The 27,946-nt window shown below is 49.2% G+C and overlaps 10 protein-coding genes across 10 annotated transcripts; 5 read left to right on the top strand and 5 right to left on the bottom strand.

Moving 5' to 3' along the window:
• Nucleotides 1-69: 69 nt before the first annotated feature.
• Nucleotides 70-1,885, bottom strand: TAF12 (putative transcription initiation factor TFIID subunit 12; the record flags this gene model as incomplete). The annotated part of the gene is made up of 2 exons (XM_033571505.1): nt 70-324; nt 386-1,885. The coding sequence occupies 2 exons, from the start codon at nt 1,883-1,885 to the stop codon at nt 70-72; spliced, it is 1,755 nt and encodes a 584-aa protein (XP_033424820.1).
• Nucleotides 1,886-3,069: 1,184 nt separating this feature from the next.
• ATNIH1004_006877 (uncharacterized protein) lies at nt 3,070-3,927 on the bottom strand (the record flags this gene model as incomplete). Its single annotated transcript, XM_033571504.1, has 3 exons — nt 3,070-3,376; nt 3,438-3,808; nt 3,859-3,927. 3 exons carry the CDS (start codon nt 3,925-3,927, stop codon nt 3,070-3,072), a joined length of 747 nt encoding a protein of 248 aa, XP_033424819.1.
• A 140-nt stretch (nt 3,928-4,067) lies between these two features.
• On the top strand, nt 4,068-6,714 carry RPN3 (proteasome regulatory particle lid subunit RPN3; the record flags this gene model as incomplete). Its single annotated transcript, XM_033571503.1, has 4 exons — nt 4,068-4,264; nt 4,491-5,080; nt 5,168-6,453; nt 6,571-6,714. 4 exons carry the CDS (start codon nt 4,068-4,070, stop codon nt 6,712-6,714), a joined length of 2,217 nt encoding a protein of 738 aa, XP_033424818.1.
• Nucleotides 6,715-7,287: 573 nt separating this feature from the next.
• COQ1 (trans-hexaprenyltranstransferase) lies at nt 7,288-8,705 on the top strand (the record flags this gene model as incomplete). The annotated part of the gene is made up of 2 exons (XM_033571502.1): nt 7,288-8,484; nt 8,544-8,705. The coding sequence occupies 2 exons, from the start codon at nt 7,288-7,290 to the stop codon at nt 8,703-8,705; spliced, it is 1,359 nt and encodes a 452-aa protein (XP_033424817.1).
• Nucleotides 8,706-9,649: 944 nt separating this feature from the next.
• ATNIH1004_006874 (SMP domain-containing protein) lies at nt 9,650-12,475 on the top strand (the record flags this gene model as incomplete). Its single annotated transcript, XM_033571501.1, has 2 exons — nt 9,650-10,122; nt 10,198-12,475. The coding sequence occupies 2 exons, from the start codon at nt 9,650-9,652 to the stop codon at nt 12,473-12,475; spliced, it is 2,751 nt and encodes a 916-aa protein (XP_033424816.1).
• A 747-nt stretch (nt 12,476-13,222) lies between these two features.
• On the top strand, nt 13,223-17,079 carry SLA2 (putative cytoskeleton assembly control protein Sla2; the record flags this gene model as incomplete). Its single annotated transcript, XM_033571500.1, has 12 exons — nt 13,223-13,230; nt 13,302-13,348; nt 13,410-13,439; nt 13,507-13,582; nt 13,645-13,802; nt 13,893-13,973; nt 14,026-14,083; nt 14,135-14,319; nt 14,379-15,427; nt 15,495-15,644; nt 15,702-16,916; nt 16,993-17,079. 12 exons carry the CDS (start codon nt 13,223-13,225, stop codon nt 17,077-17,079), a joined length of 3,144 nt encoding a protein of 1,047 aa, XP_033424815.1.
• Nucleotides 17,080-18,353: 1,274 nt separating this feature from the next.
• ATNIH1004_006872 (uncharacterized protein) lies at nt 18,354-19,467 on the bottom strand (the record flags this gene model as incomplete). The annotated part of the gene is made up of 3 exons (XM_033571499.1): nt 18,354-18,962; nt 19,034-19,179; nt 19,233-19,467. The coding sequence occupies 3 exons, from the start codon at nt 19,465-19,467 to the stop codon at nt 18,354-18,356; spliced, it is 990 nt and encodes a 329-aa protein (XP_033424814.1).
• Nucleotides 19,468-21,288: 1,821 nt separating this feature from the next.
• APN2 (DNA-(apurinic or apyrimidinic site) lyase APN2) lies at nt 21,289-23,070 on the bottom strand (the record flags this gene model as incomplete). The annotated part of the gene is made up of 3 exons (XM_033571498.1): nt 21,289-22,125; nt 22,184-22,893; nt 22,941-23,070. The coding sequence occupies 3 exons, from the start codon at nt 23,068-23,070 to the stop codon at nt 21,289-21,291; spliced, it is 1,677 nt and encodes a 558-aa protein (XP_033424813.1).
• A 557-nt stretch (nt 23,071-23,627) lies between these two features.
• COX13 (cytochrome c oxidase subunit VIa) lies at nt 23,628-24,352 on the top strand (the record flags this gene model as incomplete). Its single annotated transcript, XM_033571497.1, has 5 exons — nt 23,628-23,793; nt 23,898-23,922; nt 24,005-24,164; nt 24,232-24,239; nt 24,307-24,352. 5 exons carry the CDS (start codon nt 23,628-23,630, stop codon nt 24,350-24,352), a joined length of 405 nt encoding a protein of 134 aa, XP_033424812.1.
• Nucleotides 24,353-24,666: 314 nt separating this feature from the next.
• Nucleotides 24,667-27,302, bottom strand: APC5 (putative anaphase-promoting complex subunit Apc5; the record flags this gene model as incomplete). Its single annotated transcript, XM_033571496.1, has 8 exons — nt 24,667-25,390; nt 25,458-25,594; nt 25,650-25,756; nt 25,813-25,936; nt 25,981-26,239; nt 26,291-26,389; nt 26,442-26,535; nt 26,585-27,302. The coding sequence occupies 8 exons, from the start codon at nt 27,300-27,302 to the stop codon at nt 24,667-24,669; spliced, it is 2,262 nt and encodes a 753-aa protein (XP_033424811.1).
• Between the last annotated feature and the right edge of the window lie 644 nt (nt 27,303-27,946).

The following is a 27,946-nucleotide window of genomic DNA, read 5'->3' as shown; positions in this document are numbered from 1 at the left end:
CGTGGTATACTGATAAGTCCCTGTAAAATTGGCAAAGAAAGAACAAAAATAAAACAAATGATAACAATTTTATTCAGCCTTGCCCTGAGTAACCTTGGCAGCCTGGATAGCTGACATCTTTTGAGTCCAACCTTGAGTGGGCTGAGGCTTTTTGACAGTGCGCAGATCATCGGTGGAGAATCCGGAGATGCGCATATTGTAGTTGCGTTCCAAGACCAGTTGAATATCACGCATTTCAAGTGTAGATGACGGACGTAATTTGGCAAGACGACAGGCGGCGGTGATTACGTCGTCAACGAAGTCATCGGCCATTTGAATAATGAACTGAAAAGGAATGGATTAGTGGATTGAAACCTGGTAAGGGGAAATAAAATGTGAACCCTACCTCTTCCGCATCTGGTGTAAGTCCCTCGCCTTCACCCCCTCCCGTAACCTGACGAACCAAAATATCAAGCATTTTCTTGCTTAGTACGCGCTGACCTTCACCCTCAAGGACATAACCGGGGTGCTTTTGTATCGCGGGCTGGCCCATCATACCCATAGCTCCGTGACTAGGACCCCCCGATAAAGTGGATCGAGATGGTGCCATGGTGACAGGCTCCGGGGGTGGAACATTCAGGTTCTTTGGGATGGCCATGTTGATATTGCGAGCCGAATTTTCAGTCGAGCGGTTGGCGATGTAACCTTGGGGATGAGCATGTGTATTGTTTGGCGTTTGCGACATTTGCTGTTGCTGACCCATGTTATTATTGTTACCATTATTGTTGTTTGAGTAGCTCTGAGCCGCTTGAGCCATGGCGGCTTGTTGGGACAAAGGACGTGGCGGCCCTTGCTGCACCGGCACCTGTTGAGAGCCGGTAGGAGTAGGCGTAGAACCATCTAAGTTGGGCACCTGGGCAAACACTGCCTGCGATCCTGTATTTGCTTGCTGGCCTGGATGCTGCTGTTGCGGTTGTTGCTGCAGAGCTACGGTCGGAGCGGCAGGTGTAGAACCGGCGGCCTGTGCAGTAGGTGTCTGGCCTTGTTGGGAAGTAGATGGCGACATGGACACCTGCCCAGATTGATTCCGCGCAGCACTCACAGCAGAGGTGATGGTATGAGGTGCTGGCGTTGGCGCTTGCCCAGGATGCATCGAGCTAGGGGCGTTTGTCGGTCGGCCATCACCCCCGGCACTGGCAGCTGGAGCAACGGGACCAGTAGCACTAGGAGCCTGCGGAGGACCCGAAGTATTTTGCACGCCTGCCCTTTGCTGTTGAGCCTTGAAGTTATCCTGCTGTTCCTTGAACTTGGCTAGGAAGTCGCCGCCCTCACGGTAAAGTTTCTCCGCTGCAACCTGTCGATTTTTAAACTCCTGGAGCTCCTCTTGGGTCACGGTTCCATTCGCCTGGCGCTGACTAAACTGTGTGCGTAGGTCGTTTGCACGTGCCCGACCAATTTCTTGTTTCTGTAGCGCGATGCCGTAGCGTAGTTTGGCTTCTGGAAGCCACGTCTGCGCCTGCTCGTGACTGATATTAGGAGGAAGGAAGAAATGTAAGCTATTGACTTTCTGCTGGATCTGAGGGAGCAGTTGGGCAAAGTTTTGAGGATTGACCGATTGCGGGCGTGGAACAGCCTGGCCCTGTGCGGCCGCCGTCGCGGCTTGAAGCTGCTGTTGCTGTAGCTGACGATTCTGCTGAAAGGCCCGCATGCCTTTCATCAGGCTCTGTGAAATCTGAGTGAGGCGTGTATGCGCGTGCTGGTATTCGGCACTCTTCGGATCTCGGTTGTTGAGGACTTCCCAGTAATTGCGTACGAGTTGGGTATGCTGATTCTTTTGTTGCTCGTTGAGATGGGGAAGTTTCTGGACTTGGTCGGTCCGGATCAGGTTCGAGTGCTGGGGGGCCATCGGCTGAGGTGCGGGTGCGGGAACCTGAGAGCCCTCCATTTTATGTGATTTTGAATAATCGAGGTTGCTCAAGCTACAGGTGGGAAAGGGTTCGCGGGGAGGGAGGGCGAAGTTGGATCCGAGAGACTTCTTGCAGCGATGGGGGTAAGACCAAATGAAATACAAAGTCACGTTCCGCACGTGGGGACGGAAAACTAAATGAATGGATCTCTCAAATGATGCCGAAAAAAACAAAAACAATGGACACACAACTGGACCAGTCTCAACTGTCCCCGGCAACTCGTGAGGATGGAGAATGAAGATGATGAGATGTGGGATCGGAGGAATTGATTGGTCGGCGGAGAGTTGCACGGAGCCTCAGGCTTGGCATGGGTTAAACCCTTCACGGTCGGACTTGAGTAGTTGTATTGGATACGAAGAAATACTTGAAGTGGAAGGAATGGCATGAAGCAGCCGGTAGGATCCCATATGGAAATTGACCATATTCCAATCCAGTGAGGATGAGGTGAGTTGGAGAAGAGTTCCCACTGCAAATGGAACTGAATGGTATCCTCGTGCGAATGATACTACTGAGGTAATACAATGAGATTGCGGCCATTTTGGGACAGGATAAAAGACATGTATTCGTACAAGCTACTAGACCGAGAGGGTATTGGAAGAGAGAATGCTGCTAATACAAAGCCATCAAAGGCCCGACAATAACCCAAGTCTCAGACGATGGTCAAAGAAAGCACATGAAGTGATTTCCATGGGTGTCTCGCCTACCCTTCAACCTTGAACGTCAACAGACGGTCCAGATTCCACAACTCTATACCGAGTCTGTGTCCATACTTTCCATACCCAGAGAGGTCTGCATAAGCCGAGTAGCGGACTGGGTGAAGCGAGGCGTTTTGGGGAATGCACCCGATTCAACTCAGTTATGCTGGACCAGCTGACTTTCCCTTTACTGTAGCAGTCTCGGTCATGTAGTTCGCTAGAGCTGAAATGTAAAGCCAGCCAGCGAGTCATAGAAACCCCATCAGTGGAAGATAAAGGAGGGACCTTTTCAGCGCTGAAACCAAGATATGGTTAGTCGGTAGTTTTTTGGTGCTAGTGAAGCCCAATGAAACCCCTCCAGCCAAAGCAGGTCTGGCTGTTGCCAGCATCTCAACCATATGCGCACGGTTAACGAAATTCGTGGGCGATCACTCCATTAGTTCTCCCAAATCTTGTTCCATTCCATTAACATGATTCTCTAAACGCCTCTTTTTTCTTTCTAATTCTCTGATCTCCTCTATCTCGCGTTCGATATCGGCATCGGCCACATCGGCCCCATCTGATTGTGAAGGACCAATAGTATTGTAGTCATAAGCATCGCCGTACGAACGGCTCATCTGCTCCAATTCGGTTGTGTTTTTGGCAACACGTTCTTCCAATTGAAGAATCGAGTCTGCAAGTAATTCATGGCGATACCGAAGGCTAGCAATCTTCTCTTGCGCCCCAGGAACAGGACTACATGAACGGTTAGAGTAGGAGAACGAATGACTGGTGACAGGGGACTGGGTGTGCCTACTAGACATTGCAAAGGATTTCCGCGCCTTTGAGGAGCACTTCTAGGTTGACTTCGTTACGGGGGCCCGAGACTGAAGTACCAGCAGACCGTTTAATCTCCTCCATCATGTCGGACCCAAGCACCCTCGCCACAGCTGATTGATTTTTGTTATTTCTCGCTGAGTAGATGCGACTGGCCATCGATTCACCCTCCCCCTCTGTGGGAAGCGTTGTACCACGCTTTGTGGGTCTTCGCTGGGAGGGATTGATCGATTGAACGGAGGGATCAACTTGGAAAAGAGCTCGTTCATGAGTCTCTGTATCGCGAATAAGCGCCGTGATATCATGAGAGCCTAGCAAAGCATTGGTGAAGATGCGAGGTGGGGGGGGAAACTATCGAGCCAATTAGTATTTATAGGGAGCAAGGACCTGAAAGTTGATACTGACGGGAGGTCTGCGATGGCATTAGAAGAGAGCATGATCTGCTCGAGATGGCTTTCTAGGAGTGACATGGCTAGGAGGGCAGTGTTCTGCGAGGATCTACTCCATACTGACAGCAGGAATCACGGATCGTGGCAGCTGGTGCAGCAGGTAAACAATGCCAAGACGAGCTGGTGGCAGCTGCTTGCTGCCTCAGGCACCAAAGGACACCATGACCTTCTTATCGTCTCTTCGTCTCTGTGGTGGCAACGGAGCGACAACAGCGCATCCACAAGAGAAAAGGAAGCTCGGTACGGTGTACAAGCTACCAGCTCGGCCCCTCGACTCATCATCCGTCCTCAGCGGACTTCCTATCGTCAAGACGGGGGTTCCTCCATCCTCGCTGCAGCGGACCCGTTCACCTGAGAGGTAAGCTCTTGTAACTCGCCGTGGCTCCCTGACTAAGCTCTCTGCTGGTTCTCTTGCTTCTCATTCAAAGCCAACCAGCCGACCTTGACATCACATCACCACCTCATCAACTTTTCTTTCCCCGACCTCTCTAGGTAGACATACCATCTTCCCATCATCTGCTTTCCCATCTCTATTTTCCTTCTCGCTCCCTTGCTTTCTTTGATTTCTTTGAGATTGTTTCCAGCATCCTGGTCTCTAACCATCTCCCCCCTTCTTCTGCTTCCCGTACCCGCGGCTCTATTGCTCAGCTGAGCTCGCAGCTGGAAAACGAAACCATGCCGGCCGAGAGGCGTTCTTTGAGATCGAACAGCAAGTCAGATACCTCTTCGTCTGCTAACGGTGAAAAGGCTCGCTCTACCTCACAGAGCTCAAGTTCCACTAAGGATAAGCCCGCGCTTACCCGCGCCGCTGCCAACAAAGCCAAGTCGTCAAAAGCTGCCTCATCGAATAACAACACGTCTAACTCCGGCATGGGCGAGCAGCGGGAACAGCCGCAAACCAACGGCTCCGATCCCACGGAGAATGGCGTGAATGGCTCTGAAGATATTGAGATGGGAGAGGATACGGCAGGTGGGCCTACATCCTCATTCAACGCCAGTAAGGATCGGAAAGGTGACGAGAAGATGACTGTTGTAGTGCCCCCTACGAAGGGTTTGAGGTTATCCGGCGAAAAAGGCCAGGACAAGGAAGGCGATGTCGCGATGGAGGGTGCTGAGGGCGATGAGTCCCAGAAACCCGAATCTGAGGTTGATCCCGAGGCGAAGGCCATCCAAGGTTGGTTCCAAATTCCTTTTTCCGATCTCCCTTGCGGAGCAAATGCTTGAGGATGCGCTACTGAAATCTCACTTCTACTGAATTTAGACATCAAGGCCAACTTCTCTCTCCTTGAGCGTGCCGTCGCCCACTTCGACCCACGATTTACCCTTCGCGTCCTGCGATCGATATCATCAATGCGCAAACACATCACTTCCGATGTGCTGGCGGAAGTTATTGTTGAGACTTACCCCTCGTCAAACTCGACAGCGTCGTTTTTGCTTGAGGCTATTGGTCAGCCGGTCGTCTCTGAGAGCTCCAAGATGGAGGTCGAATCGGAGAAGACCAAGTTGACCCTCAAAGAGATTTTGCCTGAGGTCGATACCTATCTTGCAATACTTGTCCAGATATATCTTTATGACAAGAAGGAGGTACAGAAGGGTGCCCAGTTCTCAGCGGACTTGATCGAGCGTTTGCGGACCATCAATCGCCGCACTCTCGATTCTCTCGCAGCTCGCGCGTACTTTTACTACTCTCTTTTCTTTGAGCAAATTGCCCCCCTTCCTCCATCCCCTGCTGCAACGGTTACTTCAATCCGCCAGCCTTTGCTTGCGGCTCTTAGGACAGCGGTACTTCGTAAGGATGTGGACACTCAGGCTACCGTTATGACACTGCTACTACGCAATTACTTGTCTACATCCCACATCTCGCAGGCGGACTTGCTCATCTCCCACAATCGCTTTCCTCCCTCCGCATCAAACAATCAGATTGCCCGGTATCTGTACTATTTGGGTCGCATCCGTGCTGTTCAGCTGCAGTACACCGATGCTCATGGGCACTTGATCGGGGCTACACGGAAGTCACCGTCTAGTCACAGCGCGCGTGGATTCTACCAAGCTTCCCACAAATTGCTTGTAGTTGTGGAGCTCCTAATGGGTGATATTCCCGATCGTGCAATTTTCCGTCAGGCTGCCCTAGAACGTGCCATGCATCCTTACTTTCTACTGGTGCAGGCCGTGAGCGTCGGCGATTTGGATGGTTTCTTGAACATTGTCAATACCCACAGCGCGACGTTCCGAAAGGATGGCACTTACACCCTTATCCTGCGCCTGAGGCAAAACGTCATCAAAACTGGTATTCGGATGATGTCCTTGTCTTATTCTCGCATCTCTCTACGGGACATCTGTCTCCGTTTGGGGCTAGATAGTGAAGAGTCAGCAGAGTACATTGTCGCCAAAGCTATCAGGGATGGCGTGATTGAGGCGACTTTGGACCACGAGCGAGGATTTATGAAGAGCAAAGAGATTGGAGACATTTATGCTACCAGGGAGCCCGGTGAAGTATTCCACGAGCGTATCAGAGCCTGTTTGACTCTTCATGACGAAAATGTCAAGGTAGGTCAATTTCGCTTGTTCTTTTTCTTTTTCTTTTTTGACGTTATCCCAACCACTCAATCCTGCTTTGAACTTGAAGTATTCGCAATAGATTGCTGATGGATTGCCTCCAAATAGGCCATGCGATTTCCCATGAACCAACACCGTCTCGAATTGAAAAGCGCCCAAGAGGCACGGGAGCGGGAACGGGAGCTGGCCAAGGAGATCCAGGAAGGAGACATTGACGATGAGGATGCTGGCGGTGATTTTGACGCCATTTAATCATTAAAACGATTACTATAATCATACGGCGGCTTGAATACTGTCATCCTGTGGATGAGGCTTTATGGGGAAGACTTTTTGTGTGTTATCGCGATTTTTGTTGTTCGGGTGTACCTGAGGGGAAAGGTAGAATTGAGCTGATATGTTTTTTATAAACTACTTTCCCCTCTGATGTTGAAGGACAGGACCATCTTGTAGATGTTTCAGTCCAGCGTGTCTCTCTTTCCGCCTTGGTGGGCGTGCGGTCCTGGATCTCTTCTTGTAACTTTCATCGACATTCTAGACAAGAAAATCATTTTGCTGTGACTCTGTCTCAAGTATGACAAGATACCGCGGTATGGAGTAATTAGTTCATTAGGGAGTGGACGCTTTCCCGTTCCGGCCCGAGCTCGACTTGGCCGATCGAAAACTTCTGGCCCGCCATTCACTTCCGCCGTACAATCGTTTGGATACCTCTCACTTTTCTTAGCGTTTATTATTGAATGATGATATAATTGCATTCCGTACTATCGTTTACACCTTCATTTTCATGTCCTTTTAATACATCGGCTTCGATCATTATAGTCGTGGAGCATGAAAGCTCGAGCCATTCCGGCCTCCGGGCTGGTCTTTTCACCACGAGTTTCACCTTCGACATTAATGTGTTGGCAGTGTTTTCGCAATGATCTTTTTTTGAGCCAAATACACAGCTTCCAGACACGGAAGTACCATCCCACGAGACGGAAGTCCGCCTCGCCGTTTGGTGCGGCAGTCTCCGCTGCACAAACACTCTTTAAAGGCTTACCGAAGGCGCCGCCGGGGATCTCAGTAGATCCATTGAGGATTGTAGGAAAGGAGTTGAAATTTCTGACCAAGAATATTCGCCAATTGCTCGGTTCAGGACATCCAACTTTAGACAAGGTGGCAAAGTATTATACCAGGAGTGAGGGTAAACATATGCGCCCAATGCTGGTGTTGCTCATGTCCCAGGCGACTGCATTGACCCCTCGAAACGGCCGAGCGAGCGCGACGTCTTCTACCCCCGTGAATGATTCTATTAGTTCGCCATCCGTGCTTGTTGATACGAATCCTGACCTTAATCCGCTCACGTCGTCCTCTCCCGAAGCTCAATACAATTTCGTTGGCGATGAGAATATCCTGCCCTCTCAGCGACGACTTGCAGAAATCACCGAACTGATTCACACCGCCTCCCTGCTGCACGACGATGTCATTGATAACGCTATCACTCGCCGGTCTTCCAGCTCCGCAAACCTCCAATTCGGAAACAAGATGGCGGTGTTGGCGGGAGACTTCCTGCTAGGCAGAGCCTCTGTTGCCCTGGCACGTCTAAGGGATCCAGAGGTCACGGAGCTGCTAGCTACTGTTATTGCCAATCTCGTTGAAGGAGAGTTCATGCAATTGAAGAATACGGCTGCGGACGAGAAGAACCCGGTTTTCACAGACGAGACCATCTCGTACTACTTGCAGAAAACCTACTTGAAGACTGGGAGCTTGATCAGCAAGTCGTGCCGTGCAGCAGCCCTGCTTGGTGATAGTGTACCTGAGGTGGTCGAGGCAGCATATTCCTATGGACGGAACCTGGGACTAGCGTTTCAGCTTGTGGATGACATGCTGGATTACACGATTACCGATGCTGAGTTGGGAAAACCTGCCGGGGCGGATTTACAACTGGGTCTTGCTACTGCGCCTCTCTTATTTGCTTGGAAAGAAAACCCTGAATTGGGCCCGATGGTTGGCCGGAAATTTAGCCGAGAGGGCGACGTACAAAGGGTAAGTCCCTTCCTATGGGTGAGTCTGACCAAATGTACGCTTGCTGACTTCCACTGTAGGCTCGCGATTTTGTCTATCAAAGTGATGGGGCTGGGAAAACTCGTGCCCTGGCCCAAGAGTATGCTGACAAGGCCGCTGCTGCAATCAGCAGCTTTCCTGAAAGCGAAGCGAAAGCCGGCCTTATTCAAATGTGCGAGAAGACGATGAACCGAAGAAAATAAATATCACCTCTCATCCTCGACGCAGTATTTGGTGATATGTGTACAACGGAACGTGATCGGCGCCTATACTTTAGGCATCGAGTAAGGACCTCTCCCCCATTTACGGCACACTTCGAACCACGTCAATGTACCACTACTTCTGCTCATGTATCATTGTATGCGCTCGTGTGTTTTGTTTTCGTTAAGCCCTTTGTTTAGTGTTCTACCATTGCTCTGTTTGGGGCTATCAACTATTCTATAAACGATGATAGAAGTCGAGGAGTGCAATCTCTTTCTACATTGCTCCGTCTAGGTGTACAGGTTCTAGATAGAGGGTCATATAGATGCGAGAAATGGCGATGCATATGCTTACTGTGTTCGACATCGGTAGGTACTTCTTACCTTACACTGAAACGACTCAATATCCTGGGTAGGGCATAGCTGTTATCGGTTGAAATATATTACAATAATCTGAATTGGTTGATGATTCTAGGTACATAGTGGATACTTCCTGGTACCGTATCTATCTGTATTACATAGCTGCTCCTAATCGTTTTATACCGTACAGATACGTAAGGATGGTATCGTAGCGGGGCAACGTTCTTCCCATGAGATGACGGTATGGGCGGACGGATGCTTCGGGAGTTGCATCAGCCATTGGCTATCCTCATCTGAAGTACAACCGGAATACCGATAGGTACTTGCTAGCCAACCACACAAGACTAAGACCGAACCTGATCCGTCATCGCGTCTGCATCCTTGCATCCTTCCAACCAATTTAGGTATCGTACTCTTTCTTTCTCCTCACCACGACTCCCTCGACACATGTCCTCTTCTTCCTCGACTCTCTAAGAGCTGGCCTCATCTGCTGTCTGGGCAGGAGCTCCTCCTCTAACCGCCTTCGTCTCACCTCTCTCGCTCATGATGGACCTTTCGTTGCTACCGCTTTGATCGACGGGTTCCCAATGGGTTTGCTCGCCAGTTTCCTGCTCGTATACATCCTTGGTGGTCTCACCTTCATCCCGCTGGTCCTCTCGCTCCTGTTCCTCCATGCCCACCTGACCCTCCACGCCCCGCCACCGCCAGCCGAGCAGGGATGCGACCTGCTGGAAGACTCGATCCGGCGTCCCACCGACGACCAGTATAGTCTCAAATCCGGTACCGACGAGTTGGCGGAGAAATTCCATCGCTCGCATGAGCCGGATGTTGCCGCAGGATACTTTGCCGTCTGTCGTGAATATGTTCCTGGTGGAGTCAATGGGAAGCCACCCGAGCGAACCACGCCGGCGGGTGAAGTGATCGCCGCGGAGAGCCCCAGTGTCTATCAAACCATGTATAGGAGTCTATTCGACCGAAAGCAGACCCCAACCATCGAGCCATCTAAAGGAAATGGCAAAAATGGGAAGCGGGCTCGGAATGTCTTTTATATCGTCCTCCGGTAATTGACTTACCCTCCTTCCTGCCTCGCTTTTCAACTCTAGCTTTGCTGACAAGTACGCTGGGGGGTGTGTAGACATGGCCACTTGATGCTGTATGATGATGAAAACCAGGTGGAGGTACGATACGTAATCTCTCTTGCTCACCATGATGTGAGGATCTATGGCGGAGAGGGTGAGATCCAAGAGGGTGAGTTATGGCTGAAGAGGAATGCCATCTCTCTCTCGCGACGACTGGAGTCTCTTGGAGATCTCGGGGGGCCGACGCCCCCCTTTTTTCTGTTTTCCGAAAACCTGTCCGAGAAGGAGGATTTCTATTTCGCTATGCTTCAGAACCAGGCTCGAATGTGGAACTCACCGGATAGCCCTCCCAAACACCAGCCATTTGACGTGAAGGATATTGTTACCCTGGTCCAGCGCTTGCATTCTTCCGAAGAGCAGCTGCAGACCCGATGGATCAATGCCGTGCTGGGAAGATTGTTTCTTGCCTTGTACAAGACACCTGAGATGGAGGAATTCGTCCGAAAGAAGATCTCTAAAAAGATATCTCGGGTTAATAAACCTAACTTCATCAGCCGTATTGGCTTGCAGAAGATCGATATGGGCGACGGGGCCCCCTTTATCATCAATCCACGACTGAAAGATTTGACTGTTGACGGGAATTGCTGCGTCGAGACCGATGTGCAGTATGCTGGTAACTTCCGTGTCGAGATCTCGGCCACCGTGCGCATTGACTTGGGCCCTCGCTTTAAAGCCCGCGAAGTAGACATCGTTTTGGCTGTCGTGTTGAAAAGGCTTGAGGGCCACCTACTGATACGGTTCAAACCTCCCCCAAGCAATCGCGCTTGGCTCTCCTTCGAAACCATGCCAAACATGGTGATGGATATTGAACCCATTGTTAGCTCGAAACAGGTAACTTACGGGATTATTTTACGCACAATAGAGAGCCGCATTCGAGAGGTAGTCGCAGAGAGTATTGTGCAGCCTTTCTGGGATGACATCCCCTTCTTGGATACCTTGACCCAACATTTCCGTGGAGGAATCTGGCAACGGGACATCCCCAAACCTGAATCGAAGGCAGATATTCCAGATGAGTCAGGTGGCCAGCCCCAGAATGCGACCAGCGCCAAAGACGATTTCATTGACGTGTTGAAATCGAAAGACGAGCGTACAATGAGCGCGCCGGTGCTCACCGAACCTATGCCTGAATTGTTAAAATCCCGAAGGGGCTCCAAGGAGTCAATCCGAGAGAACGAGGGGAGTAATATGAGCAGTTTATCCTCTGCCATCGACAAGCCTGGCAGTTCACCGCCACGGGTGATTCGATCGCAAACCTTTTCCAACGCCGCTGACCCTGTGCTCACAGCGGACAATGCGAAGATTGACAAGGTGGCTTACGACGGCGGAGGCGAAGAGAAGAGTAGTGCGACTAGCGCCATGATTGAAATATCTAGCCGGTCTCCTCCTGGGTCCCCTTCAAAGGGTCCTAGTGGTTCGCCGCCGTCAGACAGCCTGGTCGGGTCAGAAGCAGTCTCGCAGAGCCGAGATCCTTCCATCGTGGAATCCATCGAGAGTGTTGGAGAGTTTATAAATGGCTCCCCCACGCGTCCTACTTCTGTTCACCAAGCGAGCGAGTCATCCTTCAACCTTAAGAGTGCTAGTACGAATTCTAGCACATCGTTGAGCAGCAATAAATCCCGGAGACGTACTACACTTGAGAACCTAACGAAAACAATCACGTCAACCAATTCGGATGCCAAGTCACCAGGATCTATTTCAATCGGCACGGCGGCCTCCGTGGCTAAGAAATGGGGGTGGAATATGTTTGGAAAAAGTGAGCAGAATAACGGCCACGAAGCGCCTCGTCCTGCGGGCACCCCAGATGAGCCCATTGGACGTGGTCATCCACTCCCTCCTCCTGGCACCCCGTTACCACCCCCCGAGAAGTTTGCTTTCAGAAGGAATTCGGTTGTTCTTCCAAAAAGAAAACCAGTTCCACCAAATGCACCTTCTGGACAGACTAAAGATGAGCACAAGAGGCCGGTCCCGAAGCCGCCTCTACCACCCCGGCGGAAGCCACTATTCGACTCGGAAGAGACGGGAGACTATCCGGATGAGTTGCTGGTGGTTGAAGCTCCTTACGATTCAGGACCCAACAGTCCAGCCATCGACATGCCGCCTGAAGTTGACATGCTCCAACCAAGTCAGAGATCGGGTACTCCGCCCTCCGACAAGACGCCACCCAGCAATCTCCGGGACAGTGCAAAAAGGCAGGAAACACCGGACCGCAGCACTCTAGGTCATGGGAAGCATGGAATGGAGATCTTATCAGCAACGGATGGAATTATTCCGTGATATAGGAAGCGGAGGGTCTGTCGAGGACATAGAACAAAGGTTTGATATTTTGTTATCGCATTTAATTCTTGCAAGCTTGACATGATATCCTGGTACAGAAGACTTTTCTTTGTATTTTGAAGCGGGAGTTTGGCTTGTGACGGTTAACACACTCTGGCGTTAAATCATGTCTTTTTTTTCTCTTGTTCTTTTTATCTCGCCTCTCCTTTCCAGTGCCTTGATATCGCTTAGTGTTATAATCTATATACAACCGATATGGATACGTTGTCCTTGTAGGCTCTACAGGAGTTCTAGAATTCGTACAAGGGTTACCTTTTGCTAGATCTGACTATGACGAAGGCGCGACCAAGCCCATGACCAGGAGAAACAACCTGTCATTCGTGCAGAACTCCGCTGCCTGGCTACCCAAAAGTCGTTCGATCAGGAGGCGGTGCCAAGACCCGCGATGGGCCATGCAGGCGTCAGCTTTCCCGCCAAACGTCATGGCGCGGTCTTCCTCTTCTTTTCCCCCATTACGCCTCTTCTTGGTCTCTCTTTGTGTCGGCTTGTTGAACTCTTTTGTTTTCCTTTTTTTTGTTTTTTTTTTTAATACATTTCCTACCTCCTTTCCATTTGTTCGTCCGTTTAATCACCTTTCTCGCTTGAATTGCGCTATTTGTTGTCGGGCCCACCCAACGGCTTTTGCCGTACAGAACGTCGCCAGCTCCCCTGATCCTCGTTGGCAGTGACTGACGTGCAGCCGCCAAGATGAGTCGGTAGGTTGATCCGAGGCTGTTAGAAATGGATTCTGGGTCGTAAAATTAGATCATTGACGTCGCTGAGGTAGGACGGAGGCAGATTTGGCGATTAACATTCGCAAAGCTACCAGCATCGGTAAGTTGGTCCTAACAAGAGTCAGTTCATCTAGTCTTTCGTGGTCCTTGTGACTGATCAGAATCTATCCCAGAGGAAACTGCTCCGAAACGTATGTCCATGCCATTTTCATCATAAATTCGCCCTCGGTTCGACGACCACTGATCCTTCATCTGCAGGGAAACATGTCCGGAGCTGCATCGTGTATACATGGGACCACAAGTCGTCTGCTGCCTTCTGGGCTGGCATGAAAGTGTATGTAGTTGGTCCATAATCTTTGGTTCTCCCCACTGCCGGCTGACCCTGTTTCTTTCCAGTCAACCTGTTCTCGCCGACGAGGTCCAGACGTACAAAGCTCTGATCACGATACATAAGGTTCTCCAGGAAGGACACCCGGTGGTAATTCGGGAGGCACAGCAGCATGTCAATTGGGTAGACAGCTTGATGCGAGGTGTTGGAGGAGATGGTATTCGAGGTATGAGAAGCTGCCTCCGGACCTCGGGGAGCCGACGACCTCGTTTGTTGTGGTTCGCATACGCTATTTAAGGCTGACTTGGAATCCTAGGATATGGCCCTTTGATTCGCGAATACGTATTTTTCCTCGAGTCTAAATTGGCATTTCACCGAAACCACCCTGAATTCAACGGTAGAGGATCCTGCTAATGCTCTCTATCGTACGGTTGCTGAGTGCTATATAGGACTGTTTGAATACGAGGAATACATTAGCTTGAAAACAATCAATGATCCAAATGAGGGGTACGCGTTTCATTGACACATGTCCCTACTTGTTCGCTGATGACGGTTTAGCTACGAGACTATCACCGACCTTATGACTCTACAAGATCAGATCGATGCATTCCAGAAGTTGATATTCTCGCACTTCCAGTCTGGGACGAACAACGAGTGTCGGATATCCTCGCTCGTTCCCCTTGTGCAAGAAAGCTATGGCATCTACAAATTTATTACTAGCATGCTGAGGGCTATGCATACAAGTATGCGATATCTGTTCTTGTCGGGGGTATTTTGGTAGCTAATCTCTGGATACTCGCAGCTACGGGTGATGCCGAGGCATTGGAGCCACTTCGCGGCCGCTACGATGCCCAACACTATCGACTTGTGCGGTTCTACTACGAGTGCTCGAACCTGCGCTATTTGACCAGCCTGATCACCATTCCCAAGTTGCCCCAAGACCCGCCCAACTTGTTGGCTGAAGATGAAGAGCGCCCGGCGTTGCCCAAGCGGCCCGTCAAAGAAGTCGAGGCTGAACCATCTCCACCACCCAAAGTAACAACTGCGGAGCCGGAACCAATCAATGACTTCTGGACCACAGAGGCCAAACGGCAACAGGAGGAGTTCGAAGCCGAACAGCGACGTCTGCAACAGCAGTGGGAGGAACAACAACGACAGCAGATCCTTGCGCAGCAGCAAGCCCAGCACGACTTTGAAGAACAACAACGTCTCCAGGCAGAGCAGCAGCGACTGGCACAGGAACAGCTGTTGCGTGACCAGTACAATACGCAGACCCAGGGCCGGCTAGCAGAACTTGAGCGGGAGAATCTAAACGCTCGGGCACAATACGAACGGGATCAACTGATGCTGCAGCAATATGATCGCCGTGTGAAGGACCTAGAGGAGCAGATGAACCAGTTAACATCGAACTTGAACATGCAGAATGCATCACGGGATGACCAGATCCGGTCTCTGCAGGAGCAGGTTAATACCTGGCGGTCTAAGTACGAGGCGCTGGCCAAGCTTTACTCGCAGCTCCGCCAGGAACACCTGGATCTCCTGCAGACAACCAAGAGCCTGAAGATCAAGGCGGCATCGGCGCAAGAGGCGATTGATCGACGCGAGAAACTGGAGCGTGAACTCAAGACTAAGAACCTCGAGCTTGCGGATATGATCCGGGAGCGAGACCGCGCCCTGCACGATCGAGATCGTCTAACCGGGAATAACAAGGAGGAGGTGGAGAAGGTCAAACGGGAGCTTCGGCTTGCTATTGAGCGGGCGGAAAATGCCGAACGCTCCAAGGGCACTGAAATCTCGACCTTGTTGTCGAAGTACAACCGGGAGATGGCAGACTTGGAAGAAGCGTTGAGAGTAAGTAGATCATCGAAAACGCCGCGGCAAAAAAAAAAAAAAAAAACTAACATTGATATCCTTGCAGAAAAAGAACCGCGCCCTGGAGGAGTACACCACTCAGAATACAGAGCGCCAGGGAGACCAGGACCTGGTACTGCGCGAAAAGGATGAAGAAATCGAAGTTTATAAGTCGGGAATGGAACAGGCTCTTATGGAGCTGGAGGAACTAAAATTGGTACGTTAACAGCCGTGATCGACCTGTATCGGAGAAGCCTAACAGAGACACAAATAGAACCAAGGTGATGTGGACCATGCGCTAGATGCGCAGATTGACACGGTGCTGCACAGCACTGTGGCGAAGATCAACGACATCATCGACTCTGTGCTCCAGTCTGGTGTCCAACGCGTGGACGACGCTCTGTATGAGCTGGACTCTTCAAACCAGGCGGGTAACCAGAATGCCACGCCACCCTACGTACTCTCGCAGATCGAAAAGGCGTCCGCATCCGCGACTGAATTCTCTACGGCCTTTAATAACTTTATCGCCGATGGCCCCAACAGCACTCATGCGGAGATTATCCGCACTGTTTCTATCTTCTCGGGCTCCGTGGCCGATGTCCTTAGCAACACAAAGGGACTGACTCGGTTTGCCAACGATGACAAGAGTGCGGACCAGCTAACCAACACAGCACGCAAGTCCGCGCAGGCTACAGTGCGGTTCTTCCGAGGGCTTCAGTCGTTCCGTCTCGAGGGCCTCGAGGCGCTGCAGAAGACCGACGTGGTCATCAACAATAACCTGGAGGTGCAGCGGGATCTGCAGAGCTTGTCGAAACTGGTGGAAGCGTTCGCCCCCAAGAGCAGCAAGCTCACCACGAATGGCGATCTGGGTGACTTAGTGGACCAGGAGCTGACCAAGGCGGCCGACGCCATCGATGCTGCTGCCCAACGGCTCGCCAAACTGAAGAAGAAACCGCGCGACGGCTTCTCCACCTACGAGCTGCGTATCAACGACGCGATCCTGGAGGCGGCGATTGCGGTGACCCACGCGATTGCGGAGCTAATCAAGGCCGCCACCGAGTCGCAGCAGGAGATTGTCCGGGAGGGACGGGGTAGCTCGTCGCGAACAGCGTTTTACAAGAAAAACAACAGATGGACCGAGGGGCTGATCTCGGCTGCAAAGGCAGTAGCGACCTCCACCAACACACTGATCGAGACCGCGGACGGTGTGATCTCTGGGCGCAACTCGCCGGAGCAGCTGATTGTGGCAAGTAATGATGTGGCAGCCAGTACCGCGCAGCTTGTGGCGGCCAGTCGCGTCAAGGCGACATTCATGAGCAAGACACAGGACCGACTGGAGACAGCGAGCAAAGCTGTGGGTGCTGCATGCCGAGCTCTTGTGCGACAGGTGCAGGACATCATTCGGGAAAAGAACCAGGATGAGACAGAGAAGGTTGACTACTCTAAACTTAGTTCGCATGAATTCAAAGTGCAGGAAATGGAGCAACAGGTAAGCTTGCATCTTTGATTAGCCGCTCGGATTTCTTTATTTAATTATAGTTCTCTAACGCAAATATAACCGATAGGTTGAAATCCTTCAGCTCGAGAACAGTCTCGCACGGGCCCGACAGCGTCTAGGCGAGATGCGCAAGATCTCGTACCAGGAAGAGTAAGGCTAAGATAACTGCCGGGGGGAAACGACAGAGGAACTCCGCCATCCGTGGTACTATGTGCTTGTGGCGGCTTTGTGGCTTTGTGATATTTTTCTCTTTTTTTTTTTTTGCCCTTGTTCCCTGGTGATTTTCCGGGAGTGTCGTGGTTGCTATCTAGCTAGCTAGCTCTCTATTGCGTTTCTTTGGCCATTCTTTGTCACTGTTATGAAGTCCATTGGATATATCCCAAGGGTAGAAGCAATCAGATATTTATTTATACTCATCTCTTTTGTATCGTTGTGGACACTGGACACGATGGCTGTGTATTCTCAGGAAGGTTGGTGCCAAAGCGTGCTGAGTGGAGCCTGTCGGCGTCTTGGCTTCCATTTAACCACCGACTTTCTTTGTCTAGGGTGTTGGCGAGCCATGGGAAGGAAGCAGCTGTCTTTGAAAGGGAGTCTAGGTAGAGGTAGGTTTGATCGACAAAGAAAGCTAGAGGCAAGTCGTATGGATTATTCCCTTTTTGGGGGGGGATTGGTTTCTAAAATACACCGAATCAATGCCTCTTGAGAAGATTCCTTTCCAAGAGGAGATTTAATTCGTTTCAACCTACTTAAACTCAACTAACCGCCGTCCTATCCAGTGCATGGCCATCCACAATCTTATTGCCCTGAACTAACCTGGGCTCTAGCAACCCTATCGATTTGATAGATTCAAGCTGGATTATAGGCAGTCCGTTGGAATGTAGAAAAGAGGAAACAAAAAGACAGGAGAGGAGAAGGGAATGGAGACAAAACAGTTATTAACGCCTTGTGGACAAGGACAAAGGAAAAAAAAAAAAAAAAAAAAAAATGGAGTCATATCATTACACCATAATCATCGTACCAGATGTTCTTCTTGGCTGTAAGAAATCTTGAGAAAGATTAGAATGACAGTATGAGTAGGTGACACCCGTATGAACAGGACACGATAAAGACAAGAATAGCGATGTGCTGTTATCAGTTACTGTATGGAAAAAACACATAAAAAAACAACAGAAGAGAAGTAAAACTGTATCTATGCATCGCTTGATAAATTTCGTAGGCCATCCTTGATATGCATCAGAGCGTTTTAACAACAACGAGTGTGTTGTATGTTCATGAGGCCGCGAGATGTGTGTGGAATCATTGGAAGTTATTGTTATTGTATAGTCGAGGGTTTGGTGTCACTGTTAGATGCCTGGAGCTTTGTATCTTTTTTTATTTAGATTACAGCACCCGGTTTTCGATGTTTAGAGACAGAAGTGTTCATGTAAATTAGGCGTTGACTAAGTGACCGAATTCAAAAACCTCAAACGGATCGATAAACAAAGGGTCGTATTGTACCATTGGTGCCTGAATTGATGGCTCATAGGAAAACAAAGTATTTTCGTTGAAAACTGGAATTTCCAAATTTTCACATCCAAAGTTGAAAATATTTCCTGTTGCAAGCCCCTGTTCAGCTGGACTTTTATAGACACTGGGCACAGCAGCATTACTGTGAGAAGTTTCACCGACAACTGTACTCAGGTCGCTTCTATTCGGAGTAGGCACATCTTTAAGTTGCTCTGGGGTAGCCAATTCCATGCTGGTGGTTTGCGAGATATCTTCAGCCACAATTAAATTATTACCTAAAACCTGGAGGTGGTTGTTTTCATGTGCAGCCAGAGTTGGTTGAGCAGCGAAAGCCATAACAGGAGTATTCCCACTACGGGGCCTTTTGTTCTTGCGTTTTTGTTCAGACACATAGCCAGTGGCATAACAATTGTTAACAATATCATCAACAGAGTAGTTGGTGGAAGTATCGGCTTCGTTTGTGGTTGTCAAACTAACTCGTGCCATGGTGTACTGCTGCTGATCGTCAACAGTTAATTGCCAACCCATAGCCTTAAGATAGCAATCGGGCGTAAGTAGGCCATAAACCCAGAATTCAAGGCCAAGAAAGTCTCCAAAGCAACATCAGTATCATGGTCATCACGAATAATCGAGTAGGCTTTGGCAAGAATTGCCCACTTGGCTTTGAATGGGTCATTTTGCCACAGGAAGCGAAGGATGCCCGATTTTGCCTTTTGAGTGAGTTCGGGGAAAATAACGGAATAGTAGCCTGTTGCTGTTAGAGTCCGTTACTGTTATAACAATAAATATGAGAATACTTACTTCTGAATGCAATGAAACTGTTAAGCGGTCTTCTCTTGCCTTTGTGCAGATGTTTTCCTCGCGAAGACTGAGACCTAGGATTTTCACCAGTAGAAATAGCAGTGTGATAATTGTTGTCCTGATCGACCACTAGACGAGTGTGAGTGTTTTTATTATACTGCAGAGGCTGGTTGTTCTCCTGCGTTTTGGCATCTTGAAGGTACTTGAGCAGCTCCTCGAGGCGTTTGGGTGGCATAGTTAGCAGAAATGAGTTGAACGCCGCTTGAAGAGGAGACATCACAGCTTCCATTTCAAATAACAGAGGAGATAGAACAAATAAAGAGTATGTGTTCGTGATCAACGAGATACAGGAAAGAGTAGATTGTGAAAAGACAGACAGGGAAAGTGTAATAAAACTTGGGATGTTGTTGGTAAGATTAAGGAAGTCGGAGACACGGGAAAGAAAGGCGACTAGAGAAAATAACAAGTATTTCCTATGGTTGTTAGAGAGGAACAAAGGTAGATTTTAATGTCACCAGGTTGGGTGCGTGGGAGGCTGGTGAACAAAGAGAAGTTCACCATCCTTCACTAATACCTGTAACGGACCATTCACTCCTTACTACTGCTGAACTTATGCCTAGAGATAGGTGTCTTGTTAAGAGACAAAGTTAAGGCCCATAAAATTTAAGAGTATTGTATCACTGGAGTCCTGCATATTATACACCTTATTTCCTAGAACAGTCAGGGGAAGTTCCTATAGAAATGAGCTGAAAGAAATAATATAGGAGCATTTCACCCAATCTATTTAAATTTACGCAATACTAAGAGCAAGTAATTGTGTGTGCAGTACCCAGTATTCACTAAAATTATACTGTAACTTTTAATAAGTGTTGGGAATACAGTAGAAAGCCGAGCCCGAAAATGTGAATTTGCAATTTTAACAGTCAGTCCAGGAACTGAAAAAGATATATGTCGAAAAACACCAAGACAACTACTACTACTCGCCTTGCAAGTCCTCTAAGAGAAAATATTGAGTTTTGTCACCCCAGCGTCCCAAGACAAGCCAATCCACTAAATCTCCACTGTTAGCTAATAAAACCTTGAGTATCTTAACCCTTACTATGTATCCTAAAATGGAGGCGGGTTTTCCCATGGATAGTATTTTAAACGTCTTAAATTTAATAATGCCGACTGAGCAGTTCGACATTAATTCAGCAATCTTTAATATAGTCTGATCCAGCGGGTGCACAAGGACTATAATAAGGCAAACCTTTGGAATTCTCCTCCATCACCGATTGCTGCTAAATGGGAGAAATTGGGCTTCTGGTACCAGGAACACCGAGGGTACATCATGGTGGCTTCTATGTTCTTTCTATAAGATTTTTGTATTCGCCGTTCTGCTGTTCTGCGGTTCTTCTTTCGGGTTTCGGTTTCCTTTTCCTGTACACATATTGCATTATAGACGCCCTGGGCTTTGTATTATAATGGTGGTCTGCCTCTGTTTGTCTTAGGAACAGGTATATATTACACAGACAGACATACTGCTACTAGCTACAGCTAAGTAGTTAATATGAGCTGCGGAATTCACAGGCCTTTTTAGGGATCCACCAATCTTTGCATAGCCACGTTTTTATTAAAAAAAGGCCATGCTTCTGCAGCGGCCCTTTGCATCCCCGAACGATCCATAATCTAATCTATTAGGCTCGCGTGGCTGGAATGCACTTGCTCCCCAGCCTCCTTTTGAATCTGCAAGCTTCAAACCAGAATGTTCTCTTGGTCCTTACCAGCCTTTTTTTTTTTTTTTTTTTCTTGGTGCAATTTAGTCTTTTACCCCGGAAACTGTTGTTAGGACGTCGGATCTTGCGTTACTATCCGGGATTTTGCTTCTGTTAGCTTTGTTGGTTGCCTTTCTTTGTACTCGACTATATCTATATAGTAGAAATATGCCATGTAGTTGTCGTCGACTCCTCTATACTACAAAATAGAAAAGGGATATTCACTCGAACGATGTCATAATATTAAATGTAGGGGTATTAGCTGAGCAAGCTCTAACTATTATTAACAACTACCCTAACCCTTACGATGAATTCCAATCACTTGCCCAGATAAACGTCGGACATCGCCATTGCGTCCCCCTCTCTTTATTCCCGCTGGGTCCTAATGGTCGCGGACAGATCCAAAACGCCCGACCGCAGTTGATTCCTGGTTTCTTCGTCGTCATTCGAACACACGCTTCTTGGTGGCCTTCGCATTGAGGTGGAGGTTTCTTCGTGAATAGCTTCGACCAGTCTTCCTTGCTGGCAATGGGGTCAAAAATGGGGTCATTTTCTTCCAACGAGGTGTCGACGGGCTCAGGCGGATTGGGAAAGGTGGTTTCAATATTGTCTGGTTTAGGGACAGATGGCGCTGGCGTGGGTGGAATAAAGGAATCACTGGGCTTATTAGGAATATCTTGGGATGCTTCCGGAGCGGTGTTCTTCGATTTAAAGAACCCCCTGAGGGTTTGCTGGCCAGGAGCAGACGTGATGGGAGTCTGGGTGGTCATGGACTTCGTGCGTTTAACTGGCGGAGGAGGGTCGGCCCTGTCGGTTCGTTTGCGAACGGTACCCTTGGGACCTTGAAGCTGGTTAGATATAGGGCTAGTAGTGGCCCCATTGAAAGGTTCTACCGATACAGAGGCTGTTTCCACAGTTGACGGTTTGCGAGAGAACATATCCTTAATACTTCTCCGTTTATCAAATTCCGGGATTAGTCGTCCCGAGAGCGGGAGTAGGAACTTTGGGGTATACTCGACCTGGCGCTCGCCGTCGCGAAATACCCCGGAGGGATTCATTAGATCGCAGATGTTGACCTGGTTTCCGTTATATGGAACAAAATCTTTAAATATGGCATAAACAGGACAGTGGTCAGATCCCTGTATTATTCCTGTTAGTTATACTAATAGACAGCTTGAGCGCAGTGCCGTCACTTACCATCAAGCCTTCTTGGATATTAGCATCAGAGAACCAGTCTTGCATGTCCAGACTGCAGAGAACATAATCGATTCTCGATCCATAGTTGCCTGGCCGAGCATTGATCCTCTGCTCCCAACACGTATACATTCCGCGGCGATTTGGGTGAAATAACCGGCAGATATCGTAAAGAACGGGCTGCTCTCGGCCGTCATCGCGCGGGCCTAATACCTTTCCACTAACCAGCAGCTGGTTGAATAAACGACGCGCAGGTGTAGAGACGAACTCATCATCCGTCGTGGTACCTTTCCGAATAGCCTCGGCTGCATGGGCGGCGTCAATTTCTCCTCTTGAAATATTAATGTCACCGGTGACAAAAACCCTTTTCCCAAGAGCAACTAGGTTTCGAATTCGTGCATCAAATACATCGAGAAAGCTGTGACGAAAGGAGTCGCGGCTTTCATCCCGATTAGCTGGACAGTAGACCCCGATCAGCACAAAAGCAGGAAACTCTAGAATAACACAGCGGCCTTCCGAATCCAGAGTGGTCGCATCTAGCTCCAGCTGGGATAGCTGCTCGATGGTCGGGTAGCCGCCGATCTGTTGGTCGTCAGGGAGATCCCGAAATGGGACCGATGAGTTGGGCGGGCACAGCATCCCGGTGAGACCTTCCTCAGCCCGTATGGGAGCACAGGTCGCATTGCGAGTGTAGATAGCCACTCCAGAGTAGCCTGTCAGCTGTTAGTTTTGGTAGTGGGACATGCGCTGACATGGTAACCTTTCTTAATTCGTGGGAGACTAAAGTAGCAATCCCATCCAGGAACTAGGACCATGTCGTCTCGAAGGTCCTTCCGCTGGATCTTGGTTTCTTGGAAGACAACAATGTCGGCCTCTAGTATGTCAAACATGGCCTGTTCTGTAACTCAGTGCATGTATGGGAGTTGAGGGATGGGTGTTATTAACCTCGAAGGTCCGTTTCCCTCGCCATGGCTCATACGAGAATGGGTTCCTGAACAATATTTAGTGGAAAGTCGCATGCGATGTTAAAACAGAATAAATACCGGATCCCATTGACTGTTACGGACTCTGAATTAGAGATGGATCTGGCACAGGGGATTTTTATACGCGCTTACCGTTCCAAGAGGTAATGCGAAATCCCATCCCGACCACTGCTCATTCCCGCTGGACATATCCACAACAGCAGATCTCAAGAGGCACCAGAGATCCCCTGGAACAGTGCCGTTACATGAAGTCGACTAATCGATGCGGCGCCGATGCACGAGGGATTCACGTGATTTGACATCAGGCGATGCTGACATAATCCACGACGAGCAAATGGCGGGCGATGGACTGAAATCACGGGGCCGCTAAACCTTCGTTAACCGGAAAGGCCGACGTCCGGGATAATCCCACTTCTCTCCATCTTTGCTGGTCACCGCAGAACAGGCTCGTTTCTATGTCCACCATGTTCCCTCAACGCAATCTTCTCCGCCTGGCTCAGCGTTCCGCTCCAGTTCGCTCTGCCTTCCAGCGTCGGTTCAACAGCACCGACGGCAAGCTTCCCTGGATGGTTGACAACCAGTTTAACCGAGAGCGAGCCAATGTAAAGCACCACGCTGCTGCTACCAGCGGTATGTGTCTTTTCCCCTTCTCCTGAGCTTGCTGGGCGTGGTATTTGGCCCGGTGTCTGGGTAGAAAGTATGAAATGACGCTACTGACTCAATTGACTGGTTAGATCTCTGGCGCAAGCTCTCCATCTAGTACGTTTTGAACCCGCCGCAATTGACTTCTGTCGAAGGGAAAGCAAAACAAGAGCAATGATTGTACTTACAATTAATTTAGTGCCGTTATTCCCTGCCTGATTGCCGGCTCCGTCAATGCCTACAACCTCTGGAATGAGCACTGGGAGCACTGGGAGCACATGCCTCCTCTTGAGGAGCGTGTCGAGTACCCCTACCAGAACATCCGCGTGAAGAACTTCCCCTGGGGAGATGGTGACAAGGTTTGTTTGAACTATTTTTTCATCTGTTATAGGGGCTGTGTGCTAACGTTGAGATCTCTCTTACTAGACCATCTTGTAAGTTTTCTCCGTGATCAATCGATGGCGATAGTGCGCTAGCATATACTAACGAATTGTGATATAGTTGGAACAACAGCGTCAACTACCATAACAAGGACAAGGCCACTTAATCCTTAATGGACGGGATGAGGACTTTACTGGATAGTCTTGGCTGTTCACCGAGGGTAAAACACATGTATATTTATTTGTCGCAGGCTTCCGAAGATAGAGCGTGAGGTTGCCAGGGGTCGAATGGATGAATGGTGATTTTGACACAATGATACTATTGACTAGTTTCTTTCGTTGGTATGAAAAATCAAAATATTGATTTGTTTGCTATAAAGACGCATACCAATCTACGGCTACTTGGAGACCTACTACGGCCATAAAGTAATTGTGGGCCATTGGTATGATATGCTAATAACCATTATCGTACAGAATGCCGCTACATCTCCGAGCGATTCTGTTTTTGCAGGTCCAGGTACTTGGCTGCATAGTCATTCGCCAGAACCGGATCCCCTGTCAGATGCATCACCGTGGCTTTCTTGGCCATCATCTCACACTGTCCACTGATATCCTTGATCTCCTCGTATTGTTCATATGCGCAATCGAGATACCCCAGAGCCCTATTTATATATTCCTTGTTGGCGGTCGTGCTGGACCCCTGTCCCTGACTCCAGAGTTTACCTGCGACACCCATATTCGCATCCACAAGTAGTGAGTAAGACCGAGCCGCAAGCTCGCAATCATTAGATTCCAGGACCTGCGGCATGATACTCTCGACCATTTCCGCGACGGCCTCAAACTCCTTCAAGCTCAGAAGAACACCAGACAACACGCAGATAGATTCCCAGAGACCGGGGAGGAGACGGGCGCGGTGGGCAATATTGGCGGCGCGCATGGCCAGGGAGAATCCACGCTGTGGCTGGCCGGTTTTCTCGAGGATTCGGGCCTTCAAGCAGAGGAGTTTAACCTGCAAGTGGACATCAAAGTTATCTTGGTGGAGGGATTGGGCGGTTTTCTCAACGATGTCAAGCGCTCGGGTGTAGTTGCCTTGTCGGATCATGAATTCAGTAGTGATAAAAGATAGGAGCTGCGAGATGTCGGTGTCTGGGAGCTGGATGGCCTGAAGCTGGGAGAGGAGGTAATTGGATGCTGCTATATCGTTGCTGAAATGAGGTTAGATGTGCCTTTTTACTTGGCGACGAAAGATTCAATAAAGGATCAGGAACGAACCGATAGATCTGGCGTTTCAGTTGTAACATTCCCGAGAAAAATATCCAGTACTGGTTTGTTTTTAAAGGGCGAAGCTTTTCCGGGGCGATCTGGTTCATGAGGTTTGATACTTCATTGTAACGGCCTTGTTGTGCAAGCTTAGTAGCAAATGTAAGCATAGCGGTTAACTAGGGCGGGATAGTATTGACGTACCAGCTGGCATTTACGGAATGTGTTCTTAAGATAATCTTCAAATGGTGATCGGTTTGCATAGCATTCGCTGAAGATTTCATTACTCAGCCATGAGAGATGAGAGACGCCTGTTAAAGGTGAGAATGTTGAGAATGTGTGATAGGACTAATCCTTTAAATCATACCTATCCGTGAATACAGTACTCCTTGCAATAGGAGCAGCGGGCCCATTAAGTTCGCGAGGTTTCTGGTGATATTAATATGGGACGCCCGGACAATATTCTCGATTGTAGACGCCAGAGAGTCTCCCTAGATTCTGTTAGAACAGACCACGGAGAAGGGAGGGAGCCTACATTTTGCAGCTCGAGCCTAGCCTCACTTAAAAGCGTCGTGCTCAGCAAACTCCACATCTCTGTGTCTTTTGCCTTTGCCTTGAGAAATGCCAGACCTTCCTTCTCGTTGCCAAGCATACCAGTGTTCTGCACGTCCTTCATATGTTCTGGAAATGCTTTACCGAAATGATATAACCAGCTCATGCAGAAGTTCAGACAGTTTAAATCATACAATTCGCGGGCGATGGATACAGCTTCTTGCATTGCGGATACTGCCTCGCTATAGCATCCGAAGTCAGCCTGCAGGATCGCCAAATTAAGAAGCGCATACTGATACGCTCGGTCCCGGCGGTGCATCGTGTAGTCGAAGTAGCGATGGAGATTGTTAAACGATGATGGGTAATCCCCAGCCCTCCAGGCATCAAGAAATCTGGAAAGATTAATTCCCTGTTCATCGATTGCCGGATATCATGAACCCATACCTTAGATAGTGCACCAGGTTTGGTAGCGTCGCACCGGATACTATAATCTGTTCCAGCTTCATTTTCATGCCATCCGGAACTCTTCCACCAAGCTCTGCTATTTGTTAGAAGTAATCGCTGTACATAGAGAGGGATCTGCTTACTTTGCATCTCTCCAATTTGAAACTCAAGGAGACGTTCTATATCCTTGGTACTAAGGTACTGCTCATCCTCCAAGTCGTCCTCAATATTGCCATAGACTACCTGGGCGAGGTGACTCCTGGTATCCAACCCGAGCTCTAGGAGATTAATATCGACTGTGGCTTGCTCTTCTTGTGGATTTCTTCTGGCCCACGCTCGGTACGTCGGCAGCCGGTACTTAACAAAGCCCTTCCAAAGCTTGACCGAGTCATAAAACTGCAGCCTTGTAAATTCCAGCTGTGCTCTCCTCACAAACGCCCCCAAGGGTGAGCACCGGGATAGACGTATACAGCTCGAGTCAGGAGCTAAGCCATTATCCCTGTCACGGATCTGCTCCTCGCGTGTCTTGACAAGCATACCGGGGACGTCAGAGAAGAAGGCTTCTAACGCGTCGCATGAGTTAATGGACCAAATTTTCCGGAGGAACAGGTCCCAAATAGAGCGACCTGGAATGGAAGATGTCTGGGTCGAGAGTGCCTCTTCGAGGTCCGTGGTGGAGACGGAGGACTGCTTCTCCCAATTACCCGAGGGAGGATTAGGATTGCTCCCATCCAGCGGGCTTAGACATGCAACCAGAAATGAGAGGACATGGATGGCAGAGGAATTTGGGACGACTCCTTCAGTGTAGATAGAGGCAAGACACAGCAAGGCAATCTTGGACGGGGTCAGATAACGACTCATTGTGCTTATAGATGGGGCATTTTTCGCGCATCACAAGAGAATTCTAAGGAGTACCCCAAGATACAGCTTGTGTTTGGGTAACTTGACGCTCTAAAAGTATGTTTCTGGTAAAACACGCGTCAAAGATGAATCTCGAATCATACACGAGCTTGGGATGTTGATTGAACCCAGCCAGACATTTGTTGGCTTTGGTGTAAACCGGACTTTGTGCGATAAACAAGAATAAGGCGGGAAATGGTTTGATTTGTGCGATATATTTTACTCTAGTGTACTTTCTAGCACATACGACCACAGGGTGTGGAAAACAGGGCTTCCCGTCCGCTCAGCCGTACTTAAGCCACACGCCGGCCGGTTAGTAGTTGGGTGGGTGACCACCAGCGAATCCCGGCTGTTGTATGTTTTTCTTCTCTCCTTCCTTTTTTTTGAGCTCTTTTGATAAGCCAAGCAAGGTTTACTTACTAACTGACATGGCAGTCATAATGGATCTATAATCCAAGCCGTGAGAACTGTCTGGATCAGTTTCCGGTGCATCTGTGGATATAGTGTTCCCTAAATTTTACGAGCCCAGCAAGCACTTAGACTAACATTGCTGAATAGGATTGCAACAATGGAGAAGTCTAATCTTGATCTTCTAAATTTCTGCA

Source organism: Aspergillus tanneri (assembly GCF_003426965.1).
Source record: "Aspergillus tanneri strain NIH1004 chromosome Unknown AapTan_7_pilon_pilon_pilon, whole genome shotgun sequence".
Lineage (NCBI taxonomy): Eukaryota > Fungi > Ascomycota > Eurotiomycetes > Eurotiales > Aspergillaceae > Aspergillus > Aspergillus tanneri.
Note: the sequence above shows the minus strand (reverse complement) of the source record. Positions and strands in the feature narration are given on the sequence as shown.